General features: G+C 42.7%; 1 protein-coding gene across 4 annotated transcripts; it reads right to left on the reverse strand.

Annotated features, from left to right (window-relative positions):
- Positions 1-1,343: 1,343 nt before the first annotated feature.
- LOC131230713 (pentatricopeptide repeat-containing protein At1g63070, mitochondrial-like) lies at positions 1,344-17,927 on the reverse strand. 4 transcript variants are annotated; one of them, XM_058226648.1, is made up of 4 exons: positions 17,744-17,927; positions 14,701-17,660; positions 8,492-8,599; positions 1,344-2,110 (listed from the first exon to the last, which is right to left on the reverse strand). In XM_058226648.1, the coding sequence occupies exon 2, from the start codon at positions 16,960-16,962 to the stop codon at positions 14,770-14,772; it is 2,193 nt and encodes a 730-aa protein (XP_058082631.1). In that variant the 5' UTR covers positions 16,963-17,660; positions 17,744-17,927; the 3' UTR covers positions 1,344-2,110; positions 8,492-8,599; positions 14,701-14,769. The 4 variants fall into 4 exon arrangements, with proteins under 4 accessions (XP_058082631.1, XP_058082632.1, XP_058082630.1 ...); XM_058226649.1 differs by having other exon boundaries at positions 1,344-2,044; positions 14,701-17,927; XM_058226647.1 differs by having other exon boundaries at positions 14,701-17,927.
- Between the last annotated feature and the right edge of the window lie 3,570 nt (positions 17,928-21,497).

Here is a 21,497-nt window from a genome sequence, read left to right on the forward strand (position 1 = left end):
AAACTCTCATCATTGATACACATAAAAAAACACACAAAAGCCACTTACTTTGGCAATCATACCTTCTACGTCGAAGAGTGTGGTCGTAAGATATATATATATATATATATAGATATATATATATATATATATATATATATATATATATATATATATATATAACCACACTCATAAGCTCACCAGAATTAAGGAAATGACATCGGATGCATGCCGGAGTGGGTGCTACAAAGGTGGCAACGATCCTAATGGCCAAAATGGTCATCTCCTAAGAACAAAAAAAAATGAAGAAATAAAAGAAATAAAATGCTAAAATGGCCTTTCTGCATAAGGAACCCATCTATTGAACCCATCACATATCTTGTGTGGGGCCCAATGGATCATCTTGTAGCAAAGCAAAGCCATCCATATGAAAAGGGTTTTAATTTCATGCCATTGTTAAAGTTTGAAAGCAAAACTCATCACGAATAGACTATACTTAGAGCTGGGCATGTCTAATCCGATCTGGTGGATCCGACCCGATTCGAACCGAACCGACGACTTGGATCAATGCGGATCGAGTTGGGCCATTCATATCTAAATGATTTTCGGATCGTGGTCAATCCGGACCGATTCAATCCGATCTAATCCGGAGCGGGTAGTCGGGTAGTATATATATAATTTTTACCCTAAAAAATTACCTACCCAATCGTTTTTACCCCTCTTTCTTACCCTACCCTCTTCCACCCGAACGAACGAGCGAGCGCTGCTGTCTGCCCGGAATCCTCTCCTCTTCTTCTTCAAAGGTCGATCCGAACCCACCAGCTGCTTCCTGCCCAACGGTATTCCGCTCATCCGGTCGTCCCTGCCTGCCCAACTCGAATCAGTAAACTTTTTATGTGGATGTAACATCTAATGCTTCTGATAGATTGGCACCATTTTATTTTTTTTCATAAGGTGATCTTCATGGTCAGGACAACCTATTGGACGGGTCGGATGCAGTGTACGCTTAATAAGGCAGAAGTTATCTGCAAGGTGGACTGTAACTTATGGTCCAACCACTTGACATGAGACCTTCCCTTTTGATATTATACTCTCCTCGTTCACTTCTCTCTTATGATCCGAACAGTACCCAAATCAATCCGATTCGATTTTCCTAACAAGTCGGACTCGGTTCGGGTCAGGCTAGCAATGGATCAGATCGGATCGAGTCAGATGACTCAGACTCGGTCTCAAATCGGATCGAGTTCGGGTCAGGCCATGTAAAATTCGGGCCGAGTCGAATTGGGCCTAATCCGATCCAACTTGGTCCGATGCCCAGCTCTACTGCTCGCATTATATATAGTATAGATAAACAAGATAACAGATTTATGGTGATTTCTTCCCTTGAATATATCAAAATAAATAACAAAAGATGATACATGGATATCCATTAGGAAGTAAAAGGCCCCCAACATGAAGAGAGAGCACAATATTGATGAAGAGAGTATTATACAAAGCCCGAACGGTCGAGTTTGTATGGTACCATTGCCGCTTTCAGTTTCTACAAGTGGGGCCCACGGTTCTGTGATCCAAAACCGTTGATCTCGCTGTGGATGGCACATGCACCAAAAAACCCCCACAATGGAAGAATTGCTACCCCCCACTCCATGGCCATCAAAATAAATGGTTAAGAATGAAACAAAATGGTTCACAATCAACCCAATAAAAGGCCAAATTGTCTATGGCTGGGATTAGGATCATGGAACAATGGGCCCCACATGGACAAAATGAAAACCCAAATATGATGTACAAACGAGAGCCGGAGTATTATATAATAACTCACTGATGAAACAGGTAAAAGGCAGCACCTGAATCTAACCTCATTTTCCTTGTATTCTGTCTTTGAAATCCATTGCATAGAACCTGTGGTTACTGCCGTTCCATTCATCTGCACCAACTTCAACTTTCAGCTTTTGGGTTTTGCAGAGAATCCCAATGGTAAGACACCCATCATCTACAGGTGTATTTTTCTTCTGTTGGTGAAGAGGCTTTGATCTTGACATTGCCTCCTTCACATTGCTAGCACCTGAGCACGAGGTTCGAACTCATTGTCAAAAAGTCTCATATAAAGAGCAAAACCCATAGAGTAAACCTGCAAAGAAATTATGATCATTACTAGTTTGTGGTGGGATCTGAAAAGAATAACAAAATCTATCAATTTGAAAACTCGCCCTCATCTCTCGATGTTGGAATGTACCTATCTGCAGTGTGACAAATATTGTTGAGATTTTGAAAATGTTTTGCCAATTGCATGGTAAAAAAAAAAATAATCAAGGACCAAAGTCTCCACTTGGCCCCACATCCAATGCGATCCAACATATAATCAAGGACCAGTCGACGTGATCATACGCCTTGTCCAAATCCATTTGCACAAAATACCTTGCCTTCCAGCCCTATGACAGGATTCCAGATACTCATGAGCACTTAGCGTGTTAGTACACTTATTTGTGCACCTTATTTATCAATCATATGCGTCTGTGTGTCGGGGAGTCGGTTGAGCCCTAGGAAGCTGAAGACTCAAGACACATGAAGACTGAAGCATCAAGGAAGTGAAGAACAAGTATATGAGGTGCTTTGGTGACCCTAACATTGACCCAAAACAACCCTTGAACCTCTAAATAATCCTTGCCTTAATAAAAAAAACCTTGTTTGATTATCTCTTAGCCTTAGGAGTCTAATTGGAAAATGATAAGATATGCTATAAAGGTCCCGAGCTGCTAGAAAACATATTGCCCAAACCAGCAGACTCATTGGTGTGCTCGAGCAAAGCTCAATCAATCGAGTTGATCGACCAAACATGGCCAAAAACGTCCAACACGCATCTGGCCTAAAATTGATTTAGTTCGAGCAGTCGAGGCACGAGCTCGATCGATCGAACATGGCCAAAACAGTCCAGCAAGTTCACTGGACTATTTAACCTACCTCGATCGATCGAGGGCTAGGCTCGATTGATCGAGCCTAGCCATTAGAGATATGTTGAAGCCTTTTTGTTATACATATTGCATTTTGATCTTTGAGCAAATTATAGATTTTGGTATTTTAAAGGCCCTAATGCATCGCAAGCTTTACCAAACCTCTCAGGCTCTATCCCCATGAGATTCATGTTCTCTTCTTAGTGATTAGTTACTCTACTGAGCATTCCAAGCTCCTATATAAGAAGATCATGATCTCAAGCCTTCTCTAGAGTTTAGACACCGATTCTGTTGGCAAATCCTAGTGTCTATCAAACTCTAAAGTGTCCATCAAGGTGAATCCCCTAGGAGTTTAACTTTCCATTAGTTGTAGGAGATTCTACTTAAACTCCCATCACCTTAGTCACCTCAATGGAGCATTGCTTGCAAGGTGTTTGATCTTAGAGTTGAACAATTGGCAAGCATTGGCATCAATGATTGGGGGAGAAAAAAGAGAACTGATTGAAGCACGGGAGAACATCAATTAAGCAACCCGAGAAGGCACTATAAAAGGGGCTCAATCCGACAAGTTGTCAATTGTTAGAGTCCACACACTCATTCCTTGTGTAAGATTAAGCGTAGAGTTTATAACCCAAACTCACGTAGGCTCTTGTGTAGGATTGTATCGCCATCGACATTAGGTGAGTATGTGTGAAAGTCCTTGTGTGGGCCACCGACACAGGTATGTACGAGGTAAGTCCTTACATAGGCCACCGACATGGGTGAGTATATAGGTAAGTCCTTGTGTAGGCCTCTGGCGGTAGAGTACGCTTGTATAGTTAGAGGTGAACCTGATTTAAAACCACCGATAGTAAATACTAGTATACTCAGGGAGAGTGCGTCCACCGGGAGTGGAGTAGGGAAACCAAACCACTATACATGCTTGTGTCTGCGATTGTAAATTGTGTACATTCGTATCCATGCTTATGTGTTTGATTAGGTAAATCATATGAATGCTTAAATTGAATTGTATGCTAGGCACTTAACTTGTAATGCACACATAAGCTCACTATCAATTATAGACTAGTTGTATAATTAGCAAATCTTTAGGAGTCCAAGTGATTGGACCCATTATTGTCTTGGAAGCCTTAGTGTTAAATTGCATTGCTTAATTTAATTGGCATATTAGTTTAAGCAATTGAAATTAAATTGGCAAAAATTTATGCGCACCGTCGAGAATCTGCCTCCCAGCAATGAAGCCACTTTGAAATGAGGAGATCACCTTATGACGCATAGCTCTCAATCTAAGGCTGAGAATCTTTGCAACAATTTTATAGGCGCTATTGATCAAACTAATAGCCCTAAAATCTTTTAGACACTCAACACCTTGAAACTTCATAATCAAAGCAATGAACAAACGACCAACTCAGACAGTATTCGACCAAAATCAAAGAATTTTGTAACAAAACCCAAGTTACCCAACAGATTTGGCTTGGTCGTGTCCCAGAAGATCTGAAAGAGAGCCTAAGGGAACCTATCCAGCCCCAGCTTTGTCCCTATCCAAACCGATGATGACAACCTTGACTTACTCCTCGCAAACAGGTACCTCGAGACTGAAAGCCTTCCACTTTGAGCCAGGCTAACTCAAAATGAAAGGGTTTGGGGCCCCCAAAAAAGCCCCATACACTTCAAGAAGAATAGGACAATGATCAGAAACAAGTTTGGCAAGACTCCTTAGCTAAACAAAAGGGAAAGAATCCACCCACTTAGGAGAAACAAGGTTTCTATCCAGTTTGGACATAGGTAGGTTTGTCTAGCCATTTGACCATGTGAATCTAACACCTCCCAATGAAAGATCAACCAACTCATGCTTGATAACCCAGTCACAAAAGCCTTTCAAACTGTTGGAAACCCAATCTCCATGGAGCTTCTTATAGGCAAAGCGACAACAGTGAAATCACCACCCACACACACCAACGGAGATGCCATCTAGAAAAAGCGTCAGATAGCTCATCCTACAAAAGAGGCCAAAGGACAACTAATTAGAGCCATAGGCACGTGAGGAAACCCATTTGAAACCGGAGGGGACCCTCTAAAAGGCCACAGAAATAGAGAAGCAGCCCTTCATGTTGTCTTCCTACCCAGACAAGTCCCAGAGAACCTGATACAGGATAATTAACCACTTGCTCTAAAAGCTCGAACTGTTAGAGTATGGTGAATTAATCCCTTCATCACATAGCCTAGGCCCCACATCTCATGAGTTAGGACCTTGGTCGAACCCTCCTCATGGGCCCTAAATCACATGGGTACCGCCTTACACGGACCGCCCACCCCGATTGTGTCCCCGCATCCCACAGGCTACCCCACTTGAGCCTGGTGTGAAATGCGCATTAATCACCCCTAGTGAGGAGTCTCGAACACAAGATCTCCCCCGTGGGCCCCGCCCACCTTGAGTGTGCCCCTGCATCCCACGGGCGACCCCACTCAAGCCCAGTGTGAAAATGCCCCTGCATTAGAACCAGAACATCACCTGCAGAACGAACTGCATCCAGGGCCTTGCATTTAACACCCCCATGGCTTACCAAAACCCAAACGATCTTTTGGAGTTTAGTTTCTTAAAGAACAATCAGCTTATCTCTAGACTTTTTACAAATATCTTTTACGGTATGCTTTTGAGGACACCCAAGCCTGCAAATATTCCAGTTAAGAATCTTCATTGGGAAACCAACCTCACCCCTCCCCTTTCTCTCACCTCTAGGAATGGCTCTAGACGAACTACTAGAAGCAGCCCCAAGGCTCACCACCTCCCTACCTCCTTTGTGGTGAATCGGGGACTAACGAGGAAGCTGGGTCGAACTCCTTCCATGGACTCTCTCTTCAACAAGCTGGAATAATGCAACGTAGTCCTCCTCCCAATCTCCAAACACCATTCCTGGAAGCCTGCCCACATGGTCAATGGCCTCCCTAAACCATCGTTTTCCCCTAACAGCAAAAACAAAACTCAAGACACCTCAAGACCAGAAAGGGAGGCAGTGGGAGATTGAGACGTTTCAACATGGGGGAATAGAGGGATGGATGGAGAGGGAGTATCAAAGATCTCAAGAGAGAGAGGATAAAGGGGGAGAGCCACACGAGTGAAAATTAAAGAAGGGATCCACACGTGATAAATCACTCTCCCCTCTCGCATGAGAGCAAACATCCACATGAGAATCATCCTCCGAAAGAAGGCCCATCTCATAATCATCAAGACCCAATGTCATACGAGGCGAACACGTCACAATCTAAAGCATCTGACTTGACAAGACCAGAGAAGTTTGACATGTCACACAAGCATGTGTCAGCTTTCAAAATAACGTTGGCATCGCTTGACTAAACCACGCCACCCGCGTCAGACCTTGGCAACACATGCGTCAGCCCATCTCTCGAACATAGAGAAGCAACAAGAGTTGTTCAGAAGACCATTAATGCCTCGCTTGACTGACATCATCCATCATAAAGAGGCCGAACACATGGCTCTAGTGCAGGGGTACCACCAACAATTGGCATAGAGAGCGTCTCCAGAGACACCATGCATAAAGACCACAACTCGAGACTAGGGGAGGGCAGTGATTTTCCATGATTAAAGCCTAATTCGATAGCTAAGCAATGGACATGTGTCCCACTCCCACCCTCAAATCTCAAATGTCGAGATCAGAGCCACATGGATCCTTATCGACGGTTAAGCCAGGCCCACCGACCGAAACAGCTCCAAAACACACGCCACCTGTGAACTCAACCACCCAAAGAGACCCGGAGGGCAGTTGAGGAAAAATCTCAGAGTACCACGTAACTGGTGCATTACGGTGGGACCGAACAAGAGGGCAGCTCATCCCCATCATGACAGGAGAGGATAGGCACATCATCGTCTCTCTACGAATAGGAGGGCCACACGTTGCCCCTAAGGGAAGAGATGAGGCCACTTGGCAAGGGGCGTTGATAACAAGTGTACACGTGTCTCCTCTTGACTCTGGTGATCCGCAGGTGCACCGAGTTGGAGCTCCATCACCCTCCCTGAGAACCCATCCAGCACATTGCCATGAACCCCAGCCATAAGGTCGTCGGCCAAGCCTTCAGACAAATCCTCTCACTCAACTTTGACCCGAAATTCAACCTTCCCCACCCTAACTAGAAAAAATTCTGACATCAGAGATGAATTTCTCATCCAGACGCAAATCCAAGCTGATCAGAGATTATTGCATTTCTCAATAGCATGATCAAAGGCAAGCACCTCACCAAGGTAAGAGCCAACCGTAACGATAGCCTCGTCAAACCAAAGCTCCAGGGGAAGGTCCCAGAGAAGGACCCAAACATTGACTAGTCCAACCACTTGCGAAGTGATCTAATAGGTCCTTCATGATAGAGATGATGATCGGCCAAGATGAACCTATCCACCTCTTCAGATTGATGAAGAGAGTTCTAGAAATTCAGATCACTCAACTGACGTAAAATAAAATCTTAAGCCCCAAGCCTGCAACTCTAAGCAAGCCAACCAATGAAGTTTGTGGTGGTGGGCCCCGACTTCAACAATGCCACCCGGCTCCACTACAAGGCATGGCAAGCTTTGTCAATCACCCAAGGATGAACGGTCACCTCTGGCCCCATTAAAGAAACTGACATGGAAACCCAAGCAGAGCCCACTTCTTAGACTCTCAGGGCCAAGATATCTGCTCTCAGACCTGGCCTAAATGATCCACACCAACAAACCTCCCCTCCGTCCTCCCTCTTCCAAACATCCTCTTTTCCTGGTTAACAGTTGCCGGCCCGTAATGAACCTTTTGCACCCTAATTTCTTTGTTATTGAAACTCCTCCTTTTCAGATCCTCTATCGCCCTTAGCATCTCCTCCTCAAATCCCATTCAAATAGAAGCAAATCCTCAATTAGCTGCCGACGCCTTGACCCTGGGAATAACCACCTCCCTCACAAACCCAAATTGCCCAAAAACCCTCCTATTTCCTCTTCTTCTTCCTTTACCCACCGAAATCCAAACCCCCTTGCTATCCCCACGAACAACTTGGGAGTTAGACTTGGAAACAACCAGTCCTTTACCCTTTTGATAGAGTATTGCCCCTCCCTCCCTCCCTCGACTTCATAAATGGAGCCCCACCAAACCAATTCAACTCAGTACAGCTCCTGAGGTAAGCCTTTGAGCATCATTTCATTCACTGCATGGGTTTCATATATAAGAATTATATGATCCTTGCCCAAAGGATATGCACTGTATCCTCAGGTTGCCAGTCTGCATAGATGGGGCCCATGACAGGCCCATGCCTCAGCGATCCAGAGAATTGATCTAATGCACCACACCATGGATGGTCAGTTCCTCAAAAAACCTCTTCAATTAAACAATCCTAACCCTTCAATTGGTTGCCTGCAGAGAAGAAAGGAAATACAGCAACAGTCCACAATCAACTGAAAATGGACAATTTTGGACACTGGCATCTTTGGCCATACTGGATGGGACTCGCCAGATCAACGGTCTGGATCAATGAGCTGTGGGCCCCACGTATTTGGATTAAACAAGTAAATACTGAATCATGCTTACCGCATGGGGTCTGCATGGTAACCCATCATGTACAATTGCAACATTGCGAATAGAATCTCCACAAGGGATGCCTTTGATCGCAGCTCATTACAATAAGACTCCTTAACGCTGCACAACCAGAGACCAAAAACAGCAGTCATTCAAATTAGTATTACATTTCACTTGATGTGTAGACTTAGGTTCACAGATGAACAGAATTCTCAAAGCAGATCGACAGTATGATTAGGTAAAGAGAAGCAAATAGTATCAATCATGCATGGATAGTACGAAATCTTCTGATACCAAACCGTATGAAGTTGCATGACTCCTTGTTATAATATTTGACAGTCCTACATCTTGATTATCCAAGCACCTATGAAGAAATGCATGTGCATCAAGGCTACTCATGCACTTACTGTTTCTATGGAGGAATGGTAGTGTCCTAAATAGTTAATGCATCAGGGCACGCAAAAAGCCATGACATGGTCAGTCTTTACAGGTGGGTAACTTGGTTCAGTTATACAGACTGTTCATCTGATGCCCCACTGCAAATGGGGACGCCCCAAAAATCTACCAGGGGAATATCCTGAGATTGTTCTTTTCTTCTCTGTTTTTTTTACCGTCTACCTGTAGCCACTGATCAAAGAGTTTGGATCTTCCAATCTGTGAGATTTTGGGGTTGTCCCCCATCCATCGAGGGACCCACAGATCGATGATCTGGATCACTGAACCATGGACCCCACTTGTACAGACTAGGCCAATGGTTCATTAAACACATCCTGGCACAACAGACCCAATAATTCCATATTTCTACAATGGGAAGTACTAGGAGCATTCTCAAGCAAGTCCTGAAGGCTGTTCTGCAGCAGCAAAGGTACTTTTCACTTCCTATCTTCATGGAGGAGCACCCCATCATTTTTCTTTTTTCTTTTTTTCAGAGATGCTTTCATATACTTCCAGCATCAGTTACAAGTTGGTTTTATAATAGCATTTCGACAATGGCAAGCATCTTATCTGAAGGTGCTCTTGCTTCAATGAAGGCTTTAACCAAGAAAAAAAGGAACTATGTAATTATATTGATGCAGGACATGAAAATTAAATATGATATGCGAGATTTCAGGCTTAAGATCACGTTAGTTCAAAAACAATTACACAAATTCCATATCCCACATGAAAGTCCAAACATTCAATTAAGGCGAATCTATGCGGGTCCAGGCCTACACATGATAGGGCTGGATCAATAAAAATTATGAACCAAACGATACTTAAAAATAAGAAATAATCATCCACACATGCGTAGTAATTAGTCCTTAATCCAAGGGATTCACCAATTTCAAATCAAGGAACCCTAGGATAAGAAAATGGGCATAAAATTGAAGATTTGAGTAATTTAAGATTAGGTTTAGCGATTTTGGGTGAAAGCGGAATGAAAGAGAGGAGAGAGACAAACCAGAGAAATACCGCACGCGTGGACAACAACAATGGCCCAGACGCACATGCGTGTGATCTCGGCCGCATGTGTGTGGGGCCCACTATTCAGAAAAAGGTCACCTTGGCCGTTGGCCAGGAATGGACTCCAAAACCCTCAAATCTCAGCTCGATCCGATGTACAGTTTGTGCATAGTGCTCCGCCAAAGTTTCAGCCCTCCTGTAGGGCCAGATTCTTAAATTCTGTTGTGAGGAGGAGAATTGCTGCAATAGATGATTGATTCGAAGTGTAGATAATGGGGTGAAATGAGAAGAAGGGATGGTAGAAAATGGGTAGTAGAGATGGCGATAGATAGGGGCGAATCGTGATAAATGTGGCTTCGCATCACGGTAGTTAACCCTTCGATAAAGGGAGGGCTTCGCACCCAATTAGGCTTCACAACTCAGAGAGTAAGAAAATGCAGAATTTTTATTAATCTTCAATAAATGAAAAAAAGCTACAAGGGGTGCCTATTTATAAGAAAACCATATACTTCAAAACTCGCGCCATGTGCGCAACTTGTTACTTGGTGATGAAGTAAACCAAAATAAAAACTAATCAAAGAAATCTGAAGCGTCCATAATGTTCTAAATAACATTAATAAGCAAAACCTAATATGAAATCAATCTGACTAATAGGCCATGATCATGAGATCCCATGATGGATTTTTCTTAACTAACGGGCCCAATCTTTTGAATCAAAACTTCGTCTTCTAGCTAGGAGGCCCTTCATGGACGTCGTCATCGATCCAAATCGACGGTGGGGCCCTCCTTCTGGCGTACATGCGTAGGGGGGCGGCGTGAGTGCGCGTGATGTCCCCATCAATTCTCCCCGGCTACGAAGATTTCGCCATTGACGAAATAAAATTCCTGAACCGCTCCAGGATGTCCGGATCAATTCTCTGAAGCTCCTCAATGAGCCACGTGTTGTTTGAAGCTAGGCGTGACTTCTATTTAATCAGGTATTTCTGAAACCCGCCGTCCGACGTTAAAACTATCTGATAGTCCAGGATATCTTCTATTTCCTTTTTAGGTGTGTGAAGGTTAGGTATAGGAGGTAGAGGCTGGAAAAATGGGTCGGGAATGATAGATATGGGAGGTAGAGGCTGGGAAGATGGGTCGAGACAGGTAGGTATGGGAGGTAGAGGCTAGAAAAATGGGTTGGAAATGGTAGGTATGGGACGTAGAGGCTGAGAAAATGGGTCGGGACAGGTAGGTATGAGAGGTAGAGGCTGAAAAAATGGGTCGGGACGGGTAGGTATGAGACGTAGAGGCTGGGAAAATGGGTCGGGAAGGGTAGGTATGGAAGGTAGAGGCTGGGAAGAAAGGTCAGGAAGAGTGGGTATGGGAGGTAGAGGTTGGAAAAATGGATCGAGAAGGGGCCATGGTTCAAGAGATAAATATGAGGAATGAGGACGGGTAGGTGAAGGGTCGAACAAAGTATTAGTGGTCCCCTGAAAAGTAATTAAATCCTCCACGTTGAATGTGGAACTAATTCCCATAAAAAGTGGAAGATCTACCTCATACGCATTGAGATCGTTTCGTTTTATAATTTTGAAGGGTCCATCACTACGCGCGTGTAACTTACGAATGGCCCCTGGAGGGTACCGCTCGGGCCAAATGCGGACTATCACAAAGTCCCCAATATTGAATTCTTTGAAACGTTTATGTTGGTTTGCAGAAAATTTGTAATGTTCATTACTAGTAGTGATCTTCTGCCTGATTTCTTGATGTCATGAATGAATGTGATGCGCAAAAGACTCTACAGGCTCTGACACCCTATGGGACAGTGACATAGGGACAAGATCAATAGATTTCTCAGGCTTATAAACAGTAACGACTTCATAAGGACTGAGACCTGTGGACCTATCCACAGAACTATTAAACGCAAACTCGGCTATAGGTATTACAGTGTTCCATATTCTGGTGTGCTCTATATCCCTCTTAGGGGGAGACTCGTCTGGTAGATCATTAGGAAAGGCATCACGTAACTCATCCATCATCGGAATGGCCTCAGTGGGTAACTCTGCACTAGCCTCTAGTGCACTCTCTCAAGCCACAAGGCCGCACATGTCGTACCCCTCAAAATAGTGGTCTTGATGTCTCTCATGGGGTGGGTGCACGGGTGCACACCCATAATTGATTCCTTCACCAACTCCATTCATTGGTTTATCCTCCAGGCCACCTGCTTGAAATTGGACATCTACCCCAATGGTGGGGTTTGTCCTGACGATGGTCTTTAATCGGGTAATGCGTACATCAAGTTGTTCAAAGCATTGGTCCATTTCCAAGCGCTTAATCAAAAACTCCAACTTCTGGGACAGCTTGTTTAGTGACTCTTGCAATTATTCCATGTTTAGTGTAGGGTGTCAACCAAAATTCAGCAATATAGTTGTCAAAATATAAGATTTTTAAAATTAAAAAAAAATTAAGAAACAACCTAGTTTCTAAAAACGAAAAAGGAAAGTTTTTTTAAATAAGTTAGGAAAGCTTCTTAAAAAAAGCAACCTAGTTTCTAAAAACGAAAAAGGAAAGTTTCTACGAAAAACAAATTAGGAAAGTTTCTAAAAAAAAAAATTAGTAAATTTTCTAAAATAAGAAAGCTTTTGAAAAAAACAAATTAGGAAAGTTTCTAAAAATAGAAAGTAAGTTAGTTTCTAAAAAAGAAAAAGGAAAGTAAACTAGTTTCTAAAAAAGAAAAAGGAAAGGAAATTAGTTTCTAAAAACGGATTAAGAAAGTTTCAAAAAATTAGTTTCTAAAAAACAGAAAATGAAAGTTTCTAAACCTAGAAATAGAAAGCTAAGTTAATTTCTAAAATAATTCAAATAAGGGGATAACAAAATTCCATGTCAGGGTTTATGGACTTCTAAACAGCCATATATGATAAGAATTGATGCGTAATGGACATAAATAACCAAACCCTAAACATGTAATGAATTCCCCTACAAGAACTCTAGGCTTTGATACCAAATTTGATGCAGGACATGAAAATTAAATATGATATGCGAGATTTCAGGCTTAAGATCACGTTAGTTCAGAAACAATTACGCAAATTCCATATCCCACATGAAAGTCTAAACGTTCAATTAAGGGGAATCTATGTGGGTCTAGGCCTACACATGATAGGGCTGGATCAATAAAAATTATGAACCAAACGATACTTAAAGATAAGAAATAATCATCCACACATGCGTATTAATCAGTCCCTAATCCAAGGGATTCACCAATTTCAAATCAAGGAACCCTAGGATAAAAAAATGGGCATAAAATTGGAGATTTGAGTAATTTAGGGTTAGGTTTAGCGATTTTAGGTGAAAGCGGAGTGAAAGAGAGGAGAGAGACGAACAAGAGAAGTACCGCACGCGTGGACAACAACAATGGCCCAGACGCACATGCGTGTGATCCCGGCCGCACGTGCGTGAGACCCACTATTCAGAAAAAGGCCACCTTGGCCTTGGTCGGCCATGAATGGACTCCAAAACTCCCAAATCTCAGTTAAATCCGATGTGCGATTTGTACGTGGTGCTTTGCTGAAGTTTTCGCCCTCTTGTAGGGCCAAATTCTGAAATTCTGCTGTGGGGAGGAGAATTGCCGCAATAGATGATTGATTTGAAGTGTAGATGATGGGGTGAGATGAGAAGAAGAGATGGTAGAAGATGGGTAGTAGAGATGGCGATGGATGAGGGCGAATCGGGATAGATGTGGCTTCGCACCACGGTAGTTAACCCTTCAATGAAGGGAGGGCTTCGCACCCAATTAGGCTTCACAACTCAGAGAGTAGGAAAACGCAGAATTTTTATTAATCTTCAATGAATGAAAAAAGCTACAAAGGGTGCCTATTTATAAGAAAACCATATATCCCAAAACTCACGCCATGTGCGCAACCTATTACTTGGCGATGAAGTAAACCAAAATAAAAACTAATGAAAAAATCTGAAGCATCCATGATGTTCTAAATAACATTAATAAGCAAAACCTAAAATATGAAATCAATCTGACTAATGGGTCACGATCATGAGATCCCATGATGGGTTTTTCTTGACTAACAGGCCCACTCTTTTGAATCAAAACTTCATCTTCTAGCTAGGAGGCCCTCCCTGGACGTCGTCATCGATCCAGATCGATGGTGGGGCCCTCCTTCTGGCGTACGTGCATAGGGGGGGCGGCGTGAGTGCGCGTGTGCGCGTGATGTCCCCATCATATACGATCCTTGATTGAAGGATATGCGTAGAATTCTTGGGTATTCAGTTTGTACAGGTGAGGCCCATGGTACACAGATCTAGAAAGTTGTATCTGATGGCACCACTTTGTTAGACCACACCCCAAAAATCTCCCACATTGGAAGATCCTAGTCATCCGTTCTGTGGCCCTTTTTTCAATTGAATGTTGATGTTTCCATATTTCTTTCTCAACCATCTATTTGGGAACTACCAACCAGTGGATTAGGAGTGTCCTATCAAGTAGCTTCTTGGGGCATGGTCCATCCACGGTGGGTCCCACAAGATCAAGAATCTAGATTTCTGAACCATGCGACTGACTTATGAAAGCTGAAAACTCGAGGTTACTATGAGTCTCCTCAGGTCAAGGATCATATAATCCCTAGTACATGATTGTTTTATTTTAGACTCCCACTTTCTTTAAATATAACAGAATTATCAGACCTGATAAAATCGACATAAACAGCATGCAAGAAGCTCAAAAAAAAATTATAACAAAAAAACAATTGAATTTCTTTACAATGGGCATATGCCATATTACTTACCAAGGTAGATCGGTTTGAGAAAACACGATAGGCCATGCATGGTTTACGCCATGTGACTCATTTTCCCATTCAACCTTTCTCATCCTGCTGCAAATGCAACCCCAATGCTGTATAGGTAACAGCATCTGGTTCAATGCCCTTTTCCAACATTTTCTCATACACCTTAAAAGCTTTGCTCCAATCACCAGTGTTTCGGAATCCTGCGATTAGGGCCGTATAAGTTACCAAATTCGGAGCAGCTTCCTTTTTCTCCATGTCATCAAACAAAACAACCGCATTGTCCATCCGACGAGACTTGCAGTACCCATCAACAAGACAGGTATAAGTAACTACGTCAGGCAAGAGACCGCTTTGCACCATCTGATTGAACAGATTCAAAGCCTTCTTTATATCTCCAGTTCTACAAAACCCAGCAATAATCGTCGTGTAAGCAATTTTGTCAGGCACCAACCCCTTCCTAATCATTTCCTCAAACAAATTCAAAGCTTCCCGCATTCTGCCGTAATTGCATAGTCCATTGATAAGGTTCGTATACGTAATGATGTTTGGCGTGATCCCATCTTTCGACATCCTAGCGTACAACTTGAAAGCCTCCTCCAAATTCAATTCGTTCACGAAACCATTGATTAGGGTGCTATAAATAACAACGTCAGGAACAAGCCCTCTCTTTACCATCGATTCAAAAATCTCCATGGCCCACTCTGATTTCCTCTCCTTGCACAGCCTGTTGATGATTACATTATAAGTAAACAAGTTAGGAATAATGCCCTGCTCTAGCATTTCATCCATAAGCTTGAAAGCTTCCAAGACCAGCCCTTCCATGCAATACCCATCAACAATAACAGTGCAAGTAACAACATTTGGCAACACGCCATTAGCAAGCATATCTTTAAACAGTTCCAAGGCCATCTTCAAGCACCTATTTTTGCAGTAACTACATATTAGGCTGGTGTGATTGAAAACATCAGGAACCAAATCATGTCCAATCATCTCCTGAATGAGCCTGTGAGCCCCAGCCAAATCCCCATGCTTGCAGTATCCGTCAATCAAGATGTTGTAAAAAGTCTGGTCATACTTAAAACCAAAACCCGAAAGTCTTTGGAACAAATACAATGCACTTTCCATTTGTCCTCTCTTACACAGACCGTCCAAGAGCGAGCTATAGGTAACGAGGTTAGGCCTTATTCCGCTGGTCACCATTTCGTCAAACAGGCTCAGACCCTTTCGAACATTGCCATTCTTGAAAAACCCATGAATCAAAATGCTATAGCTATGAACATCTGGCAACAGCCCACAACTCCTCATTTCCTCCAAAACCATCACCGCCTCATACAAGCTGCCTTTACAACAAAAGCCATGAATAACGGCATTATAACAGTGACTGTTTAGAGGCAGCTCTCTGTCTCTCAAATCCCGTAGAAAGTCCCAAGCCAGCTCAGTTTCTCCAGCTATGCAAAGCCCACGAATGTACGTACTGTACGTCACAGCATTGGGGTGCACATCATTCCTTTCCATTTCCTCTAGAATCTCAGTAGCTCGGCCCATATCTTTTCCACAGTAGAAATCCATCAAAATAGTGTAAGTATAAACATTGGGAGTTGGGCCGCAGTTCTTCATTTCATCAAACAAGCTCGTCACTAACGCAGCTTCATTCCTTTTAACAGAATGCTTGAGCAGGAAATTGCATGAAAAAATGCTCAGCTCCAACCCCATTTTCTTAGCCCACAAGAACACATCCATGGCATGCACGAGCATTGAGAACTCTGTGAAAACCTTAATGAGTTCTTGGGACACGACGGACAAGGTTCCAGTGCTGCCTGACAACTCCACCAATGCATCCAACAATCCAAAAGCATCAAGATTTACATTCTTAAGGTAGCACACAATCTCCCTCAATAAACTGTTCGCCTCTCCTCGCAATCCCACAGATACAAAGATATTGATGATAAATGCAAACACGTACATAGAATGAGATAAGCCATGCTTCTCGGCGGCTTTCATAAAGCTTATTTCCCTCGCGGTGTCCCAATTCAAAGAATGAAATACTCTAGCAACTAAGGGAAAAAGAGAGCGGTTTCTACCGATACAAGGATTCAATCTCTCTCTGCAACTTCTATCGTCAATTTCAGTTCCAAGAGTCTGATTTCGATCAAAAGATTGTTCGTCCAAGAGACACACAGAAGAAGCAGAAGAATAGGCACTAAAAAGACGTCCTTTTGAAAGAAGAACCCGAGGTAGACATCCCAATTGTTTTCTACTCATAGATTAGGGCTCTTTTAATGATAGAAAACCCAACAAACTGATTGAAATCCAAGATTACCCAAACACCCATCAGATTCTACTTCAAAAACCCACATCAGAATACAGATTACTTCTTGTGAAGAGGAAAATTACCACTGACGGATGTCTAAATGCCAGGAAAAACATACCCATCATATTCAACTTCAAAAATCCATGTCAAAACAGTTCCAAAAATGCATCTTTCTCAATGAAAATGCCGCCAAACAGACCCCAGTTTTCCAGTTTTAGCGATGATAAGCAGATTCCACGCCAGACATAAAACCTACATCAGAATGGGCTAGTTCTCATGAAAAATCAAATTACTTCCAATAGAAATCGCAAGCAGTTCAAGGCACCAGCCCTTGCAGCGCACTTAGCACAGACCAAGTGTTTTTTCTAACTTGCGCATGGGCAGCAGTCCGTTAAATAATCTCGTCTGGAGAAGAACACGACGAAGAAACCAGCCCGGGCGGCGCATTTTAGCAAGGCCCCGGCCTCCTCGCTAACATGCGCATGGGCGGCAATGCTCCGCCCGGCAGCTCGCTGGCAAGAAGCAGAAGAGAAAACCCCAGAAAGGAAGAGCTTCTGGGAAGAACAGCATAACTGAGAGAGAAAGAGAGAGATAGAGTACTTAGCTGCTGCTTTTCTCCAACGGCTTTCTTAGAGCAGAAATCGAGAAGCTGTAGAAGAAACAGAAGGTTTGAGGAGAAATCGCTGGACGGTTTTGAAGTGAGATGAGATTTGAGGGATGTGGGCCGATTACCACGATCGAAGAAGGACAAGAAACGCGCAGAGAGGACCAATGGCCTTGGAGGTTTTGAAAGAGAGAAGAAAAGAGCAGAAGAGAGCAGAGAAGGGAACCGAAAAGAGCTCGGAAGAGATTTTTCTTTTTTAACCTACGGACTGGCCCTGACTTGCGGACTCGGATTTCCTGCCAAAGCAAGTTTCTGCGCAAGGATTCTAGGTGGGCCCCCTGTGATGTTTGTGAGAAATCTAACCCGTCCATCCGTTTTTCGAGCTTATTCTAGCACATGCGATCAAAAATCAGGAGGATCCAAAACTCAAGTGGGCCATGCGAATTGAAATAGTGGGGAAAGGAATGCCTGCCGCTGAAACCTTCCTAGGCTTGACCTTGATGTTTATATTCTATTCAAATTGTTTATAAGATTATTTTCATTGAGAGGAAGTGGAAACACTAGAACTTAAATTGATATAAAATTTTGTGATCATATAAATGTTTCAACGGTGGTCACTAAATCCCCTGATTCCTCGGCATAGCCCATTTAAGTTTTGAATACATTTTATTTATAATCGCATATTCTAAAATTAACTCAAAAAAAATGGATGAAAAGAGTGCTTTCTCACAAACATCGCAGTGGATCCCACGCACAATCCTTGCATTGGAACTTTCCCAGGATTTGTCTCGATTTGTCCTGACTTGCGGAAACGGATTGGCTACTACCCCTGCCACCATCTCCATGGCAGGTGGTTGGTGTTATATGGGCCCCACCATGATGTATGTGTTTCATCCATTCCGTTTATCCATTTTTAAAGATTATTTTATGGCTTGATCTTAAAAATGAGAGGAATATAAGTCTCAGGTGGACCACACCACATGAAAACAATAGCGATTGGATATCCACCATTAAAATCCTCCTGAGGCCCATTATGCTGTTTATTTGACATCCAATCTGTTGGTTAGGTCATACAGTCCTAGATGAAGAGAAAAAACAAAGATCAGCTTGATCCAAAACTTTTATGGCCCCAAAATGTTTTAATGGTCGACCCTCATTCAACACTGTTTCCTGTAATGTGGTCCACTTGAGATTTTGATATACCTCATTTTTGGCATAATACTGTAAAATGATCTGCAAAAATATATGGACGGCATGGATGAAATACATACATCATGGTGGGGCCCACATAGCACCGCCCATCAGCCATTGGCAGGTCTCGGGGGAGTAGCCAATCCTTTTCCCCGACTTGCACTGTCATTGGACTCGGTTTCCTGGGCCTGAAGTGGGACGGGCCTGTCATTCCGGCCCATTGACAGAACTCTGGCATGATTCGATCAGTCCCCACTCGAAGCAGCTGAGTCACCCCTATTTTCAATTCTGACTCACTGAATCGAGTTGAGTCGGGACCTACACGAGTCTTAAAATAGACCTGAGCCTGACTCATGATAATTACACACAGCCCAAGCCCAATCACAAAAACCCATTTTGTGCAAGATCTAGGCCGTTCATTAGGTGTGCCCCATCATGCATGATTCGTGATAAAATCCCCTTGAAAATCTGACCAGATAGGCCAAGATGATCTCAGGATGAGTCAATGAGTCTTAACCAGACACTTAAATGTTAGGCCCAGGCCCAGTATTGCAATCCAAGTAGCCTAGGCCATTAGCATGGGTCTGATTAGAGCTGGACCCAAATCGGCCCAAGCCCAACCCTAATCCCCAAAGCCCTAGCCAAACCCTAATCGCGCTAGCAATGCCTTGGCCAGCTTCGCACCATAAAGAAAATTACTTAAATGATCAATGGTTTGAAATAGTCCACTAAATTCTCACATATAACTAATTCGGATCATCGAAACATGAACCGCATTCAACGTGGATGGCATCTATGGTGAATGAGTGAACATGTTGTATAATGGTGGTCCACTTGATTATTGAGCCAGACTAGGCTGAGCCATTCATCATTTGATTGGCCTGAGCCTGAACTAAACACTTAGCCTATATTTTAGTCCTCAGGCCAAATTTAGGGGTCCATGCTCTAGCAGCTCTACAGGGCGAGGCCGCCCAGCCCATTGCCACCCCTACATAGCTACACCTTTTAAATGGTTGTGACACGTTCCACTGTTTACTCGCCGATGTGATGGTGGGCCTGAGTTCAGCCCGCTATAGAATTACCCATGCTCAAAACTCACCAATGAGTAGTGCACTCCATCAGTAAAATGTGAACACATACCTATATATTCAAAGGTGTTGGTTTATATATTAAGATATTGGGTACTCATTTTTTATTTAATTTTTTTAATAATACATTATTGATTTAAAAATAAAATTTTATTATAGAAATTTATATGTATTCAAGGCCCAACTTTTACTATAATTCAAAACTTTGGTAGGCCATGGCAAAAGAAAATTTCTTCACTTGATTTGCCTCTCTATGCTATAATCTACGGGAGTCTTGGATAAGGGTGAAAGTTGACCCCTTGAAATCTCAGGGGTGCTGCATCATGTGTACCGTTCAAATTTTGGGCCTAACACGTGTGCAAAGGTATATTATCCCTTAAAAAACATAAAATGTATCATGATAACATGCTATTTTGAATTTAAAAAAGAAAATTCATGTTGTTTTTCATTCATCATATCTTTGAAAGCTAAACTACCGCGATGAAATTGCATATTTAGAGTACAAATAATTAAAATATAAATTGTTAAATGTGGCCCCCAATCACATGTATAATAGACTTAAGATTAGCATTGTTTTTTGTTTATTAGGGTCTCAACGCATGGCTTAATGATGATTGCATTGTGTTTTAATATTGAAGTCACATATATTATAGAGAGAGAGTCATGCTCACCTATACACGTGTCATGGGCATCTAATTCAAATAGTCCATGTGATGCGGAATCCCATGAAAGCGTAAGGGACAAATTTTCACTCTGATCTAAAATTCTTGTGGGTCATAACAAAAAAAAAAAAAAAACAATAAAGGGAGGAAACTATTTTCATTTTTCATGGCTCACCAAAGTTTTCTATCAAAGTAAAAATTGAGCCCGTACTATTTCATGAGATGAAGTTCTGTATATTGTGATGCGCGTTGACCATCAACACTGTGCATTTGATGGGTCCTCTTTAAATTATGAGATATTCCAAAAATCAGTTGTATACGGAACTCAGGTGGGTCATACCATCTAAAATCACGTGAAGACATGCCTAAAAAATATATAAGCATTTGGTGGGGCCCACATGAAATTTGGATGGATCTGGAACTTGGTCTGACCCCTCATCCAAGTGGGACACATATAATGGATGGGCTGGATTTGTGAACTACATCTTGGTGGACCCAACAAATGATTATGAGTGTTTTAATAGAGGGTAACCCTCTCAAAATTTATATGTGGTGTGGTTCACACAAGTCAAGGATTGACTTGATTTTTAAGCCCCAAGCCCACCATAGAATGGTGCATCTGATTGATGGGGTAGATGGTCGACAACACAACTCAACCTCATGAGAAGTTCCCACGAGCTCGACCGCACGGAACCTTTTCCTACACACACCCACCATGATGTATGTCAAACATCAACCCCATGCATTTGATGAATTCCCTTTAAATCATGGGATATCCCAAAAGTTAGCGGCATACAAAACTCAAGTGGGTCATACCATCTAAAATCATGTGAAGACATGCTTAAAACATTAAGGGCTTGTTTGGCCGGACCGATCCCACGGTATTAGGAGGGATGAGATCGCAATATCCCGGGATATGCATGACAAGCCAAACAAACCCT

Source organism: Magnolia sinica, chromosome 17 (genome assembly GCF_029962835.1).
Source record: "Magnolia sinica isolate HGM2019 chromosome 17, MsV1, whole genome shotgun sequence".
NCBI lineage: Eukaryota > Viridiplantae > Streptophyta > Magnoliopsida > Magnoliales > Magnoliaceae > Magnolia > Magnolia sinica.